This window comes from Mytilus edulis, chromosome 1, assembly GCF_963676685.1.
Source record: "Mytilus edulis chromosome 1, xbMytEdul2.2, whole genome shotgun sequence".
In the NCBI taxonomy this organism is placed as follows: Eukaryota; Metazoa; Mollusca; class Bivalvia; order Mytilida; family Mytilidae; genus Mytilus; species Mytilus edulis.
In genome coordinates, this window is record NC_092344.1 from 22,904,388 (window position 1) to 22,923,260 (window position 18,873).

The 18,873-nt window shown below is 35.3% G+C and overlaps 1 protein-coding gene across 1 annotated transcript in view; it reads right to left on the reverse strand.

The window, feature by feature from the left end:
* Positions 1 to 18,873, reverse strand: part of LOC139528271 (degenerin-like protein asic-2) — a 39,348-nt gene that overhangs the window by 11,917 nt on the left and 8,558 nt on the right. Inside the window, exons 2-5 of the mRNA XM_071324175.1 lie at positions 18,285 to 18,659; positions 7,163 to 7,326; positions 6,651 to 6,731; positions 5,986 to 6,077 (exon numbers count right to left, since the gene is read on the reverse strand). Of these exons, the coding sequence (XP_071180276.1) occupies positions 5,986 to 6,077; positions 6,651 to 6,731; positions 7,163 to 7,326; positions 18,285 to 18,659 (712 nt within the window). The remainder of the gene's footprint in view (positions 1 to 5,985; positions 6,078 to 6,650; positions 6,732 to 7,162; positions 7,327 to 18,284; positions 18,660 to 18,873) is intronic.

Sequence of the window (18,873 nt, forward strand, 5' to 3'; positions counted from 1 at the left end):
TTTTGTCTGTTTCGATATTACCAATGTAAATAGGCTATACAGTAGCAGTGTGACCTATATTAGAATATGTATAATATTTACAGTAGACGCATTTAAATTCCGCCATTGCATCATCAGTTCAAATAGAGTTTGTCGGTAAAATCATATGATCGGAAACAATGGACTAATCAACAATCAATAGGGTCAAGCAACATTTTCGAAATGATAAGCGTTAATTTTGATACAGGAACTAAATTTGAGTGATATTGGGAATCAAACATTAAACCGGTCATGAACTATGGTTGTGAATTATGTTTGTAGTTTTCTTGACATACATTGTAACGTGTTATCGTATTCATTTTATATGAGAAAACTATCGCAGTTATATTAGAAAAGTATGGCATTAATAAATTTTTGATATTAAAATCACATCGCTATTATATAAGAAAATATCCCATTGATATAATAAAATATAGCAGTATCTTTGACTTATAGGTGATATTGGCTTATCAAACAATTGAATTCATCTCAATTGCATTCCACTGGATTTGCTACATGGATGTGTACATCTACAAATGATAAATCGTGCATATATATGGAACGCCATGACTGCCTTATGTTAATGATCAGCATTATATTCAGTGCTCACAACATTATATGCAGTCCTCACAACATTATATTCAGTGCTCACAACATTATATTCAGTGCTCACAACATTATATTCAGTGCTCACAACATTATATGCAGTGCTCACGTCATTATATGCAGTGCTCACATCATTATATGCAGTGCTCACAACATTATATGCAGTGCTCACAACATTATATTAAGTGCTCACAACATTATATTAAGTGCTCACAACATTATTTTAAGTGCTCACAACATTTTTTGCAGTGCTCACAACATTATATGCAGTGCTCACAGCATTATATGCAGTGCTCACAACATTATATGCAGTGCTCACAACATTATATTAAGTGCTCACAACATTATATTAAGTGCTCACAACATTATACGCAGTGGTCCAAACATTATATGCAGTGGTCACAACATTATATGAAGTGGTCAAAACATTATATGAAGTGCTCACAACATTATATGAAGTGGTCACAACATTATACGTTTTTTGTTGTATGATGAGATTGATGTATGATGAGATCATTCGGTAAACTTCGTTTTTTAGCGGAAATTACCGAATCCATAATTGGTAAATTACGGTAAATTAATGCCCAGCAAACAAATTTCAACAGTTATTATTATATATGTTATCATTAAGGCAGTATACAATATTTAAAACTGATTGAAATAAGTAAATTAAGAAGTATGGTCAATTTAACACAAATTTATTCCACACCAGGGCAGTTTCAATTTATTTTAAGGATCAGTTTCACCATATTCACAACTTAATATGTATATAAAATTATATTTAAGTCTTTATTAAATTGCTTCGCCGAACGCAGTTGAATACAACCCTGAACCGTTCGGACAAAAATGGACACACTATTCACACTTGATTGAGGTCTGAATTTGGAATGTAATTAAATATTTGACACATAATAGGTTTCTGACACAGAATAACTGTAGTCAAAGAACTAAAAATTGGTTATATAATTTGAATTTATACTTATTTTTTTTGCTTTTGCAATACGCTGTTGCGAATTGCCCCACCCCCTCCAAAAATTAAAAAAATACCCTCCTTTTTTTGTTGTTTTGTGCAATATACTATGCTGTTGCATACTAACCCCAACCTCAAGAAAAGAAAAATGTATCCCCCACTTTTTTTCTTTTTAATTTCTGAAATGTGATATGGGAAATAAAATCTTTACACATAATTTTAAAGCAGTGTAAGGGAGGTAATCAAACATGTCTGGATTACCTTCATATATTTGGATTACCTTCCTTACACTGGTTTCAAATTGTCTTAATTGACCATTAACCAAGAAACCCTTGTTTTTCCCTCTTTTTTGCCTCTAATTCCTAAACGGTTTGAGCCATAACACCTCCCCCCACCTACCCCTCCGAGCAAATCATAACCATCCCTTTTGTAGTTTGGAAACTTGTGGTATAATTTCGGAGAGATTCAATACACTTAATGACTGGAAACTACAAAAATGTTTATTTCGACCCCCTTTTTGGCTCCTAATTTCTAAACAGTTAAGACCATAACCCCCCCCCCCCCCCCAAATAAATCCCAACCTTTCTTTAGTGGTTATAAACCTTGTGTTAAAATTTGATTGATTTCTATTTACTTAAACAAAAGTTATTATCCGGAAAACATCTGTCTTCGGCGACGCTGACGACGACGACGTGATAGCAATATACGACCATTTTTTTTTCCATTTTTTCTTGCAGTCGTATTAAAACATGTAGATTTATACACATATATTGCGCATTTCTGAATAAATATATTCAGATTACTCGGGATTGTAATTAAGATATGTTATGACCCAGTATTTTTCAAGGAGAACCAAATATCTGTCAGAAGTATACTGTTCATTGCATTTTTTTTTATCAATGTTGGTCAGCAATTGCAAATAGAATTTTACTTAAACATTTACGATTTATAATCATATTTTAAAAAGGCATGTCACAGCAATGTTTGGTGCAAAATAACAAGTTTGTGAATTTAAATTCTTTAAAGAATAAAATTCGGACTATGCTATACATAAAAGTCAAATTAGTTTCGACAATTTTCCATTTTTTTCCCGTGAGTGATCCATATCCATGAGAAAGAAGCCCCACAGAAACAATCAAGATCCGTCGTCAAAGGTAACTTTCCAGCTAACAAAAAAAAAAATATTCAGATATGAAATTTTCAACCTTTTACATTGATCCTAACATGGGGTATGGAAAAAAAATTAGTAGCAAAAATAACAGAAATCCCCCGACTATAGACAAGCTTGTATGTGAGAAGAATTAGAACGCCAATAACAACAACGAGAAGAATTCACAGTAAAACAATACTAGAAGTTTTCCATTAATATAATTATATTACAATTGTATATTGACATAATAACGAGTATCGTTTTTTTTGTGTGCTTCTGTTACAAAATAAATTGTGTGGACTTAAAATAAAATCAAAGAAGTGCTCAGCAACAAATAGCATTCCTCTTTTATGTGTTGTTGCTATCATCTGGACCTAAACACAAATTTGAATCTTTTTTCGAGGTCCATTGTTATCAAAGAAGTGCGATCTAAAAGATATCATTCTTCTATGACTTGTAGTTGATTATATTTTGTATCTTAATGTACCTTAACCAGAATTAATTTAGGTCAAGTAGTTATCAAAGGTATCTTGATTATAATTTAGTACGCCAGATGCTCGTTTCGTCTACATAAGACTCATCAGTGACGCTCATATCAAAATATTTATAAATCCAAACAAGTACAAAGTTGAAGAGCATTGAAAATGCCTCTTTTTTCATGGACAATCGTTACTATCAAATAATAGTAAATCATTCTTTTTTACTCACAGTTTGTTTCAAATTTTACCTAAATGCAAAACTTAGATGCATGTTTTTTTAATTAGTTGTTAGTGGCTTTGAACTAGCTGTCAGTAACTGCGAGTGCTCTCAGATCAGTACTTATAGTGTCTTTTTGTTGTTGGGATATACAAGTACCCGCCCACGTCCACTCTATTTTCTTGTTAGATGTATTTATATTTGTACCCATCTGATGAGTTAAGCATTTTACAACTGATTTTCATAGTTCGTTCTTATGTTGTTCTGTTACGCCACTGTCCCAGGTTAGAGGGAGGGTTGGTATCCCGATGGCATGTTAAAACCCGCCGCACATTCTGTATATATGTGGCTGTCCCAAGTCAGGAGGAGCCCTTATTTCAGTGGTTGTCGTTTGTTAATGTGTTATATACATGTTAGTTTTTCGATCGTTTGTTTGTACATAAATTAGGAATGTTTTAGTTTATCATTTCGGGGCCTTCTGTAGCTGACTATGCGGTATGGGCTTTGCTCATTGTTGAAGGCCGTACTGTGGTCGTTAATTTCTGTGATGTCATTTTGTCTCTTGTGGAAAGTTGTTTCATTGGCAAGCATACCACTTTTTTATATATATTAACCGTGCAAACTGACGAACAAACGTAGTAAACGTTTTATTCATCCCCACAAACTCAGTTTTCATAAGAGATGATAACTTTAAATAATGATGTTAAACTGGGTCTTGAAAGGGTAAATTTTTCTTATGAAAGTTTATATTTCTATATAAGACTGCTGATCATACTTAGAAGACAAACTACTTGGTGTGCTAAAATGCTTGTAAAAGACATGGAATAATTGATGTAAAGTTATGTTAAACACCTACAATGAAATGCTTTAAACTGCATTTTCCATATCTGTTAGATACTTATTCATGTAAAAATGCCAAATTCTGAAAATCGATGCCAAAAATGACTCTATCATGAAATAATAAGCTAGCGTAATATGGCACTTATGTGTTATAGAAAGCTGACTGTTTTATTTAAAAGGTAATTAAGCTTTTTAAAACTGAGTACGGACTATAAAGTGGCACCTTGCTAAAGTTCTTCAGTAGGAAATGAACTCGAGGAATATATCATACAAATTGTCCTTCGATATTTCATTAAATAAACATTTTATTATTTAACTTACATTTTGCCATTCGTATTTCTTACAACGAACAGAACTACTTCAATCATTCACCTCTTAGTTTCATCTTTTCCTTACTTATTTCAATCAGTTTTAAATATTGTATACTGCCTTATGATAACATAACTGTTTAAATTTGTTTGCTGGGCATTACCGTAATTACCAATTATGGATTCGGTAATTTCCGCTAAAAAACGAAGTTTACCGAATGATCTCATCATACATCAATCTCATCATACAACAAAAAACGTATAATGCTGTGACCACTTCATATAATGTTGTGAGCACTTCATATAATGTTTTGACCACTTCATATAATGTTGTGACCACTGCATATAATGTTTGGACCACTGCGTATAATGTTGTGAGCACTTAATATAATGTTGTGAGCATTTAATATAATGTTGTGAGCACTTAATATAATGTTGTGAGCACTGCATATAATGGTGTGAGCACTGCATATAATGTTGTGAGCACTGCATATAATGCTGATCATTAACATAAGGCAGTCATGGCGTTCCATACATATATGTTTCTTTTAATCATCAATACAATCGTCTCGTATCAATACAACTTGCTTGTTATTATATCACACAATTCATAGAAATATTACAGGTCAGCAGACGTATGTCGTGTTAAATGTCACCCTGTTTTAATAAAAGAGTCATTATATTATACAGAGAAATCATCCTTTCTTCATACAAATGTTAACATTCGTCTGAAATTTCCCACAATGCAACTCGTTAATATAAGAAAATGTCGCTATTTGATATAAGAAACGTTTTTATCGGTTCGCTTCTTCCATAGACTGTGCTTTCAATATTTATTCAAATGTTGAGTTTTTATACAAATTGTTTTTTCATCTAGCTCGTATTTTTATAACTTGTAAATTGTTATCACTATTAACATGCTGTCAGGTGACCCATAGAGGCGTCTATTACATGAACTACTGATGTACGTATATTCTAGATAATTATACTAGCATGATTTCAGTTTGTTCTTATGTTGTTTGTTACCGCTACTGCTCCAATAGAAGCTGAGGGAGGGGTCGGCGCATTCAAACATGTTTAACCCAGCAACATTATGTTTGAATCTGTCAAAATTAGTTAGGTGATTGTCATTGGTTCAGGTCAGTCATATTTGTTTTTCGTAATTGTTTTGTCATAATGTCAGTGAATAGAATCTAAACTTCAAGACCATGATGTATTATGTGCGAAGTTGATACGGATTATTTATAAATAAGGTCTCGGTATCTTCCGTTGAACTTTTTTTTTTATATAAATTCAACTTAAACAATAACCTTGGGTCGTTCTGAACGTTGATTTGTTAGATTTTTCGAAGGACGTCTCGAAACCCTTAAAGGAATCTCTGCTTTTATCATGCTTACCACTATCTGGACCTGCTGACGTGACTACAAATTCTTCAGACTGAATTGTAAAACAATTCCCATAGTCCTCTGTTTGAAACCATGTAAAATTTCTGTAAAATGTATTTAGTATTTATATACGAATTTTAAGCAAGCAAGTTTTATATCATGACGTTTTAAATGTTTCAGATAATTTCTCATAACGTAGCTTGATATCAAATTGGTTAGACAGACAACACTAATGCAGACAATGCATAACAGTCATGCAACTTAACTTAAAAACACTTGGTATATCTTAGTGTAACGGTATATTTTTTAGGCGTGAACACAACACCGTTCGATATTCTAATTCATAAGATATCGCACCTTTTATGTTTACTTGACGCTTGGAAAACTGTTTTATAAAGTTGTATTTCTGATTTTTGGCAGAAAGTTTAAAAAATCAAATCATTGCGAGTGCAAACAACAGATCACTTGAACAGAGAAACTAGCACCGTCTTAGGCTTTTTTCTTTAATTGTTGATTGTTTGACGTTCTTCTGATCAAGAAGTTCCACGATTTTCATTTAAACAACTTATTAATTGCTTTTTGTCAGTTTGCTTATTGAAATTAGGATACAGTCCAACCGAATTATTTGACCTACTTATGCGTTACTTATTTTCTACTGAAAATGTTACTTTACTTACGATTGATAGCATTGATATCCATCAAATGAACAACCAATCAACAAATTATTTAACTGATGCCCCGCCTTTCGTCTGGTTGACCTAAGAGAAATATGTTCAGCATTTCAAGGTTAATGTGATAGGTGAAGGTTACAATAACACAAAGTAGTATTCTTCATTCATTAATTGTGTTAGGACTGACTGTAGTTTATTATGATTTATTTTGTTTATGAGTAACTATCAACTCGAATCGTAAGGACTCCTGACGATTGGTGTTTATATTTATTCAGTAAGTCAATTGATTGGCTTATACCCAATATCTCCTTTTATTCATAAGTATTCAATCGAGCAACTCATTGGAAAATATCATATATCTCCTTTAATTCATATGTATTCAATCGAGCAACTCATTGGCTTATACCCGATATCTCCTTTTATTCATATTTATTCAGTCGAGCAACTCATAGGCATTTATTTGATAACTCCTTGTATTCATGTATTTGGTACAAAAGTGTCACGAGCCAATATATTACCTTGGATGTTGCATGTATAGAGCTTGAAATGTCTGTGTTATCTGGAAGTTGTTGTCCTTCTTTTGACCGCCTTTGTTAGTAAAATCGTAGCTTCTGGACAGATTGTCGAAGTTAATATTGTCGAATTCATCAACATATCTCTTCTTTCGTTTCTTTCCAGGAGGCTACAATTTACAAAATACATTTGTGTACTGCAATTATTGTAGGTTATATAGTCACTCCTTCTGCTAATGAACTGCTAAAATAGTTGTTCCCGATGATATCAGCGGATGAGTAGTCAGTGCTTTGGAACTGACATGATTTATAACACAACATTCTGAAATTCCCTGTAACATATCATTCAAACTCGGGATAAAAAGACCTGAGGTTGATTTTGGTTATTCTTTTCCTGTTTAGTATTTATACATGTCCTTGGCCTTTCTAATTTTTTGATTTTATATAATGTTCCAAAGCCGACGAACCGTTCAATAATTAAGTCTTGCTAAAGGAAAAGCTTTGATAAGTTTACCCAGTTGAATTGAAAAATAATGTACACTATAATGGAGCAACTATTTTACTTCAAAGGGGGGAGGGGGTATGTTTTTTTTCTGAGTCCGAACATTTTTTATTCAATATTTCGACGCAATCAATCCAAAATTTAACACTAAAAGGTTGGGGAATTATTGAATTTTTTTTTTGGTCATCTACTTGACCAAAATATTTGTTTTCATTAAATTATGGAACAGATTTCTTTTTTTGAAAAAAAAAAACCCATTACCCCTCTCCCCCTCTCTCCTCTGAGGTTAAATGGTCGCTCCCTTATAGTACGGCAGCTTTGTGAAAAATTGTGCACATCCTGCTACAAGCATGAAATTTGACATAGACCTTCCTCAGTTATTACTCTTTTATTTCAGATAGGGAAGCATTTGAAAAAAATGTCTCACTTCCGGTAAAATCCAAAATGGCGGACATGATACTTAAATCAGCCCAATATCAGAGGCCAGTGTGTGAAAAGGTGATTTTATCATGCTGCTGTAATAATATTTGGTGCAAACATTTGTTATGTACTACTTTTGGGTATATGATATAGATAAGCTGTCTTTAGAATCCAACATGGAGGACATTGTACTAAAATATGCTTTGTACTAAAATATGCTTATATTTTAGGGAGGGTTGATTTAAATGTGTTTTGTACGTACTGCTACTATCAGTAAATTAAGCAGGAACCTTTCTATGATGCTGCTAATGGATACAATGTATAAGATATATGTCTTTGAAACCCTTACTTCCGGTTATATTCAACATGGCGGACATAGAAATAATATGAGGCAGACATTAACTGTGCCGGGGACGAAGTCTGTATTATTTTTTTTTAATTTAAACATGTTGATAAAAAAAAACCGGAAATACCGTAACGTTTCCGATATTGGTTCTGTTGTTAGGGATTTAGTTGTGACGTTATTCAAGTTATGACGTCATATTCAATGTATACAAAAAAACGCTGTTATCAAGGTAACCTTTTTTTCATATCAAACAATTAAAAATGATTGGGTGTTGAATTCCTTCCTATATTTGTTGATATGTTGATAAATATACATTTTATTCAAAGTCTCATGCAAACGATGCAAACAAGACCGGAAACGGAAGAAGATCAAAAAAAAAAAGTTAACAATTTTGAGTTCATTAGTAGAATAAAAAATTCGGGAAATTTTCCCGATTTTTTTTTTTTTTTTTTTTTTATTGATTTTTCTACCGTAATTGGGGACTTCGTCCCCATATCATTATCTTATTTTGATATTCAATTTTTTTGCAAAATGTAAAGAAAATATTTTTTTTTGTGCTGGTCATTAAACTTTTGGCTTTAAGTTATCCTCTAAACCACTTATTCTAGTCTATAGTTAATGTTTAAATACAAAGTTAACACTTCCGGTAAATAACACCATTATGGCAGAAATTTCAAAGATGAGTCTCAGTCCAGATCTTCGATGTAAAGTTGCTTAAAGTAAATTAAATCACTTAAGTACTAAAACATCTTTAAAATTACTGATTTATGACCGCAAATACATGTTTATTCACAATCGCAGAGCTGATTTTCCTAATTTACAGAGACCGTGGTATTGTTGTCTACATCAATAATGTACAAGCTCCTGATAAGGTGGAGAGACCTCACAAAGAGTTATCCAAAAGGGTTCCAATGGATCGTTTTTTTTCCCTTCGCCATTCATAAGCGTCTGGACTAGTAAGTATAGGAACCAATTCAAAGCTTGTTACTCATCCACAACCGCCATGGTATATTGCACGTTTTACATGCTAAAAAAATAGACCGCGTCGTTCAAATATCCTCATAAGCGTCTGAACTAGTTAGCATAGGAAAAAATTCCAAGCTTGTTGCTCATCCACACCTGCCATGGTATATTGCACGTTTTACATGCTGAGAAACACTAGACCGAGTCTTTCAAATAGCATCGATAAGTCTTTTCTCTTCCAAAAACATGTTTTCTTGCTTCGTAAACCCCATCTTAAAACTTTTTTCGATATTACTACAAAACCACATATCGTTTTATCAATGACATTATCAAATCCATATCTGGTGATGTTGGCTGACCAATCATCATTCTAAATCATAAAGTCACATCTTCAAACGCCATCCATGTCAACAACGAAGTTCCCTTTCAAGTAAACGTGCATTTGAAAGGTCATGAATTGATGTATATCTAAAGCTTTTCCCACTTCCAAATACAAGCCAAAGTTCGTCTGCTCCTATGTCACGGAATAACGAAACAGTAATGACAGTGTTTTGGACGTATCGATAATAAAAGCGAGTAAACACAAAAGCGTCTTCAATGTTTCGTATGCTTTACTAGAGTCTAAGATATACAAAGAGACGTCGTCAAGTGACGACGTTGCGGGCCTATTGTTACGTAAATGGCGGTAAAACGTTAAGCAAATAAAAGAGTATAAAATACTAAACTGAAACTATAACTAATTCACAACATTCTGGGGGCCGCAAAATGCAATTACTGTTCATGTATTGTTCATAAAAAAGGGTATTGAAAAAACAATTAAAGTTCATATTTCCAATGGCACCAGTTTCACAATTGGTCTTGTTGTAATCAGTCCATTTGATGTACGAAGTTTGACTGCTCTCACTGCTCCATCTTTCCCGGTGATCAAATCTTCTATTACTGCTAGTTTCCACATCATTCTCGGTGAATTGTCCATGATTTGTACGACGGAACCGATTTCCACATGTGCGCTTTGGTCTCCGGCGACGCGATGAAATTCTCTTAATCCGGTGAGGTATTCCATTCTCCATCGTTTTGCAAAGTGTTCAATCAAAGTTACTTTATGATTAAAACGTTTGTTTGCTTCTGTGAAATCTAAATTTAAATTATTGTCCTCTGAATAAGAATTGTTCTCTTGTGATAATCTTCTTCCCTGCAGTAGATGTGACGGCGTTAGCGGCTCTGGATCTCGGATGTCGGACGACACATATGTAATCGGACGATCGTTGATTACACGTTCAATTTCTATCAAAGTTGTTCGTAATACGTCAGAATTTACTTGAGATTTCCCGAGCACTTTTTTCAATGTCGTTTTCGTAATTCCAACTAGTCTCTCCCACCATCCACCATACCACGGTGCTGCTTTCGGAAGAAATTTCCAATTAATCTGAATGTTCATTTCCTTCGGAATATCATGTGAAGCGGAAACAAAGGTTGGTGCATTGTCGGAATACACAGTACTGGGAATTCCTCTCCTACTAACGAATCGTCTAAATGCTAATTTGAATGATTCGATTGTCATATCTGTAACAAGTTCTAGGTGTACGGCACGAATACAAGCACATGTGAATAGGCAAATATACGATTTTGTAACAAGTCCATTATCATTAACGAATAGTGGTCCAGCGAAATCAACACCAGTTGTCGTAAACGGAATCGTATCGGTGACTCTATCTTTCGGAAGCGGAGGTGAAATTTGCTGTGGAAACGCTTTTCCTGTCACTTTTCGGCACTTTACACATTTTTGTACGATGTGGTTTACGCACTGTCTAATGGAAGGTATCCAATATGATTGGCGGATTTGCGTTATTGTCTGTCCAGCTCCTGAGTGTAACATCTGCAGGTGCGCGTTCAATATAATTAAGTCCGTAAATTGATTTTTCTTCGGTAGTAACACTGGAAACTTCGCGGAGTCGTCTAAAGGTGAATTGTGTATGCGCCCGGCGCATCGAATAACACCTTCTGTATCTATGAACAAGCGCAATTGTCTTACTAAAGGTAGATTCTTGTCCTTTGACGGGTTCACGAGTTGCTCCTTTTCACTACTAAATTTTCCATTTTGAATATCTGTAATCCATGTACGAGTTGCGCGGTCGATTTCATCTTTCGTTATATATTTTCCGTGTCTAGCATATTTCCTCAAGTTATACGGTCGCTTACTTTTACATAGATTCACAAATTTAAACACGTAGCATGTAACTCGTAGTAACTTCTTCAATGACGAGAATCTTGATATATCGATTATTTTCGAAATTCCATTTAATACACACGGATTCATCTTTTCGTTGTCATCTGTTGTCGTTAACAAAAGAGTCTCTTGTTTAACTTGTGGGGTCCATGTAGGCCAACTGTTCTCATCCGATATCCATGACGGTCCTTGCATCCACAAAGTCGACTCCTTGAATTGTGTTGATGATATTCCTCGAGTTTGAAGGTCGGCTGGATTTGAGTCTGTTGGTACGTATTTCCAGTCGTAGTGCTGTGTCGTTTCTTTAATTTCTATCACACGATTCTGAACAAATCTTCCAAATGATTTTAAAGACGAAATCCAGTGCAGAACGATCTGACTGTCACTCCATAGTACTGTGCGTTGTGGTTTTAGGGTTTTCGTGAGGTTTTTAGCCATTCGAGCTCCTATTACTGCAGCCATCAATTCTAGCTTTGGTAATGTCATTTTGGCGAGCGGAGCGATCCGGTTTTTTGCAACTACGAGAGATGAAGTGTTTCCTTTACATAAGTAGGCACTGGCTCCATAAGCGCGTTGGCTGGCATCAACAAAGACATGTAATGTGATTTTCTCGTTGCTTTCGTTCTCATTTTGATCGTTGAAATAATGTCGTGCGATTTTCGTATTAACTGTTACATCTCGGATGTCATCTAAAATTTCACACCATGATTTAACTATGTTACTAGGTAACACCTGGTCCCAATCGTATCCTTCTTTCCATAATGTTTGTACCAGTAGCTTAGCTCTTACAGTCACTGGTCCAAGAATTCCGAGTGGGTCGTAAATTGACGATGATTTACTCAATATTTCTCTCTTTGTCGCTTGTGAATTGTCAATATCTATACGATCTTCATTTAGTTTCGCAAAAGTCAATATGTCTGACTTCACATCCCAACGCATTCCAAGAATTTTCGTCTCGCTATCCTTATCAAGTACGTTTGCCTTTGTAGCTTCGTTGCTAAGTTGATTGCTATTTGACTTCCATGTTCTCAAATTGAATCCTGCATTTGTCATGAGTTCTCTAGATTCTTCAAAGAAATTTAAGGCGGCTTCTTCCGTATTAACACTTGTAAGTACGTTGTCTACATACAAATCACGCTTGAGTATTTCAGCAGTAGCACTTGTAACCGTTGATAAATGTTTCAATAATGTAGCGTTAAGAATAAATGGCGAACATGTCGCTCCGAATAAAATTACCTTGAATCTGTAAGTCTCAAGTTCACTCTTGGGGTTGCTTGGATCTCTAAGCCAGAAAAATCGGGTGGAATCGCGGTCTTCTTCGTCTAGTCCAATCTGAAGGAATGCTTTCTCAATATCAGTTGTTAAAGCGTATTTCCCGTAGCGGAATCTTGTAAGTATATCTGTTAGCTTATTAAGCTGCGGCGGTGTAGAAGAAAGGCAATCATTTAAGCTGGGTGATTCTGAATCTTGACGACAACTGCAATCATATACTATACGTATCGGTGTAGTCGATGAATCTTTTTTCACTGGGTGGTGCGGAATATAGTGTACTCGATTAGTAGTCTCATCCGGGGTCTCAACCTTCTCTATAAAACCTCGATTTTCTTGGTCGTTGATAATGTTACCGTATATCTTAAGCATCTCTGGTTCTTTAGCTAGTCGGTTTATCAAGTTGTATGTTCTCTTTCTGGCGATCATCTCGTTGCTAGGCAACTCCGGATGTTCCTGTTTCCATGGGAACTTGGCGATGTACCTATTGTCTTTCAAATGAATGTTATTCTCTTGGTAAGTGGTCATTTCTTGTAAGTCCGTTTTCGCTTTTACTTCACTGTCATTTTCTGTTCCTATGGATTCGATTTCCCAAAATTTATGTATTTCACATTCTTCTAGTCTGTGCGGGGTCAAAATATTCATAATCGATGACGTTGATTGATTATTACTGTTAGTGTTCAATTGTATAGGTCCTGATAGCAAGTATCCAACTTTGGACTGTACAGCGGTTGGTCCGGAACCTCTAATTACTCTGTCTCCAACTATATCCCAATAATAATCGGCGCCAACTAAGACTGATAACTCAAAATCCTCGTCCTGTAAAGCTGGGTGGGCTAACTTCAATCCATTTAAATGAGTAAAACTCGACTGGTTCCTTGCGTATGTATGTATCGGATAAGCAATCTGTGGTACTATAAGAACTTCAATAGGGATAAGCGTATTCGTTAGACCTTTTATATGGATAGTAGCAATTTGTAAATTTCTAACCTTCTTGTTGGATTCACCGAAACCGGATATCGTTATCGCTTCTTTCCTATGTGGTCTCAGGTTCAATAAATCGGCCATCTCTTGAGTGATAAAGCTTCGCTGGGCTCCTTCGTCGACTAGTATATTGGCGGTGTTAAAATGTGTCTTGTCATACGTGATAGGTGCTATCGCGGTTTTCAACAATACCTGCGATCTAACCGATGATGTGGATGAATGCATGCTTGCGACTGCGGCATCGGTGTCTGGTTTTGATGTACTGCTATCTTTAGACTTGGTATACAAGTGTGTTTCATTCTTTGAACAAATACTGGTATGGTGTCGTTTATTACAATTTTTACAAGTTTTATCGGATTTGCAATCTGCAACTCTGTGATTTCCTAAGCAATTGTAACATGCCTGTTTCTCCTTAACAATGCGTTTTCGAGCTTCAATTTCCGTAACAGTTTTACAAGCTAATGGGGCGTGAACTCCTTGGCAAAAGATGCACGGCTTCTTGGTTATGTCTCTTTTCCATTTATGATTTGCGTAGTTGCGATTTGTACCCGTAAAGAATGCTGATGTGGGTGTGTAATTTGGCTCTATATCATCACCGTTTACCGACTGACCCGCTTCCTTAATCGTTATCTCATGTTGAATAGCTTGCCGTAACGACGGCAAGTTCCAGTGGTCGCCTCCGTGGGCACGTACCATGTTTTCTCGTATATTCCCAGGTAATTTATTTAATATTATGGGCACTAAAAGGCTTCCGAACGACTCGTGAGACTCCCCTATACTTTCAAGGCCACGGATGTAGTTTTCCATACTGTCGTAGAATTTTTTCAAATGTGTAATATTTGACGTTGGACTAGGAAGGCTGATTAAACTCTGCATGTATGTTTGTACTATCTTATGTGGTTGACCGAATCTTTGTTTCAGTACATGTAATGCTTGTCCGTAATTTGTGTTAGTTATTTGTAGACCTGCTATGCATTGGGTGGCTTCTCCGAACAGTTGAGATTTCAAGTAATTAAATTTCTGCACATCGTTTAAAGACAGGTTATCGTGTACGGCAGCACTAAACGAATCCCAAAAGGGTTGCCATTCTAACATATTCCCACCGAACGTTGGTAAATTTAATTTGGGAAGTTTGTGGTACATGCTGGAGTTTGAAAAAACGGACGCTGATGTATTTGCGTGCATGAAACTGGGTTGTGGCTGACTTTCTTGATGATTTGTGTAATTAATAAACTCGTGTGCATTTGGGTTTAGCAATGACTTACTTGACTGTTTGACTGTGATTTCCGATTCCTTAATGATTTTTGAAAGTTTAGTTACACTCATTTCTATGTCATATGTGTATCTGTCGGCTTCCTCTATTTCTTCGCTCACTTCCTCTTCCGATAGTTCCTCCACAATCTTCTCGTTCAGTTGATCGATCGTTTCCTGCTTCTTCACAATAAGTCCTCGAATGGTTGAAAGTTCACTAACGTCAAATTCCTGCAAAAGTTCCTCGGAACTCGGTTCCACTTTCTTCAGTAACTTTGTAAGAACTCCCCGATGTCCAGCTCGTCTGGTCTTCATCTTCGCGGTACTCATCTTTTAAATTCGTATTCTTCTGTTTTTGTCACGGCACCAATGTTTTGGACGTATCGATAATAAAAGCGAGTAAACACAAAAGCGTCTTCAATGTTTCGTATGCTTTACTAGAGTCTAAGATATACAAAGAGACGTCGTCAAGTGACGACGTTGCGGGCCTATTGTTACGTAAATGGCGGTAAAACGTTAAGCAAATAAAAGAGTATAAAATACTAAACTGAAACTATAACTAATTCACAACAGACAGCAACATCAGTATCGACTGTTCGAGTCATGGCTCTTTGTATCACTGCACCAGACACATGTATCTTGATTATAGTATAAGCCTCTTCATGTTAACATGGGGCTAAACTTGAAATACAATCATGTGATGGATAACACAGAACATCCTAAGCATTTGTTGCTACAACTATCTTTTCCTTAAAATCTATTGAGTAAGCTCCTGTGAATAAAAACTAAAAGTTCTTTCTTAATGTCGTCATCTCTCGGAAAACTTTGCCAATTTTGAGAAATTTGTTTTGACCCTGAATTCGTCTATGTATTCCCTTTCCCCTAAATGTAGCTCTTGTTTCTTGTAGCAGCCTCCAAACTACCGGCATTGTCTATGTACGTATCCGAGACTACATCCCCTGTTATTACAGTTCCTGGATTCGTCTATGTATTCTCTTTCCCCTAACTGTAGCTCTTGTTTCTTGTAGCAGCCTTCAAACTACCGGTATTGTCTATGTACGCATACGAGACTACATCCACTGCTGTTACAGTTTCATAACGAGTATGCTGATAGGGTATTATGCTCTTAGCTTAAAATAACCGTGAAACTGTTACAAGAGTGGATGAAGTCTTGGATGCATATGGTAGTTGTAGCAACACATTCAGGATATTCTATCTTAACCACCACGTGATGTATTTTAAGTTAAGCACCATATTCACATTAAAAGGCTGACACTAGAATCAAGGTGCATGTGTCTGATGCATTGAAACGAGTCATTATTCGAACAGTCGTTACTGATGATGCTGTCATTACTGTTTCGCTATTCCGTGACATAGGGGTAGACGAACTATGGATTGTGTTTAGGAGAGGGAAAGCTTTGGATAAATATCTACCAATGACCTTCCAAATGCACTAGCGATGAGTGATATCACACACATATTGTGATCAATGTATTTACCGGTTGTGATACGTTTCTCTGTTTGCTTGAAAATGGGAAAAAAAGACTGCGTGGGAGACATTGATGGCATTTGAAGATGTGACTTTAACATAAAGAATGATAATTGATCCGCCTAAATCACCGGTGTTTACTGTTAGTTCGCAAAAACTTATCAGTTGGAGTTACCATGGTTAACAAAGCAAGAAATAACTATTTTCGCAAAAACGAAGGCTAATTGAGACTAATATGCCCTCAACTTAGTCTAGTCTTTTCCAGCATGCAAAATGTACAATACACTAAGACACGTGTTTACGAGACAAGCTTGAAATTGGCCTTATGCTACCCAGTCCAGGCACTAATGTATGACGAAGGGCCAAAGAGGATCACTTTTAAAAAACTCTTTCTGAGGCCTCATCATTTTGTCAGATCTGAAGCTTGCACATTGTGGGTGTAAGAAAGGTTGCCGCGGTTGTTGTTAATGTGGAAAATCAAGTCTCCCGTACCCTGCGTCGTGTGCATGTGGTGGTGACTGGTAATAAACATGTTTTGGCCAAACAGTGGTAATTTTTAAAATGTTTTAGTACTTAAGTGATTTTATTTTGTTTTAATCAATCTATCCAAAACTCTACATTGAAGATATGGATTGAGGACTCATCTTTGACATTTACGCCATATTGTTTTTTTTTACCGGAGGTGTTAACTTTTTATTTAAATATCAACTGCAGAATATGATTAGTGGTTTAGAGGATAACTTACAGCCAAAAAATTCAATGACCACCACAAAAAATACCACTTTCTTCACATTTTGAAAAGAAGTTGCATATCAAAATAAAAAAATGATATTTCTATGTCCGCCATTTTGAATATTACCGGAAGTAAGGGTTTTTAAGACATATTATGTCTTATACATTAATCCCTTAGATGCATGAAAGAAAGGTTCCTGCACAATTTAATGATAGTAGCAATACGTGAAAACACATTTCAATCACCCTCCCTAAAAAATAAGCTTATACTAGTACAATGTCCGCCATGTTGGATTTTACCGGAGGTAGGGTTTTTAAAGACATCTAATCTATATAATATATCCAAAAGTAGTACATAATAAATGTTTGTACTAAATATTATCATAGCAGCATGATAATAATACATTTTCAAATACTAGCCTTCGATATTGGGCCGATTTAAGTATGATGTCCGCCATTTTGAATTTTATCGGAAGAGAGACATTTTTTTCAAATGCCTCCCTATCTGAAATAAAAGAGTAATAGTTGAGGAAGGTCTATGCCAAATGTCATGCTTGTAGCAGGATGTGCACAATTCGTCTGAAATATGCTTGTAGCCGCTGGACTATTGATCTCAAACCTTCATAGATTGTCTTTCAGATATATTTGTTCATGTCAGAGAAACTGTAAAAAGTGTAAACATGGTCCACTTTGGAAATCTTGTTATCAATATTTTTATTTTGAGTTGAGCCAAATTGAATGTTTGCTGCTCCATAAAAGTATTTTGCGACAACATGTTTAAACCAATGTGTTTTATAATTAGAAGCTCAAATATCTTTTGTGAAGGGGTAAACAAACCAACAGTAAAATAGACGACCACACATAGAAAGCAGTAAATAGAAATAATTAAAATAGTAATAATGATATTATACTGAGAATAATATAACTAATTTGGACTAAACTTACCACATTAAACCTGGAAGGATCTGTCTGGGCCACAAGAGATTGCAAAGCCTCTGACATAATATTTAATTCACTTTTCTTCACGGCATTTACGTTACACACTGTTACCGCTGGTAGAACTAAATGATTAAATCCTAGAGAAATGGAAACTTGAACATCAAACTGTAGAAATTGATCTATTAGAGAGTAAAGATGGAGTGTCATGCCAGCTATACCACAAAGAAGAAGAAAAACCCAAAACACTTTAGCGTACCATAATTTGGCAGCATTTATCCAAGGTAAACCTTGCATAGAGGTCTTTTCGGCAAATCTAACACATAGTCTATTAAACGATTTCTGTTTTCCCTCTGAATCCAATGATTCTGTTTCTTCATTTTCCTACAAAATGTAAAAGAAATGACATTTATAATTGATGACAATTATCAACAAGCATCTTTTTATTATGTTACAAAGCTTTTCATTTATGGTCCTGTTTAAATTTTACGTATAATCCCGACTACAAACAACAGCAAATAAACTCATCATAGACACCAGGACTAAATTTTGTACATAGAAATGATAGAAAAGATTTTCTGTGAGGCATCATATTTTG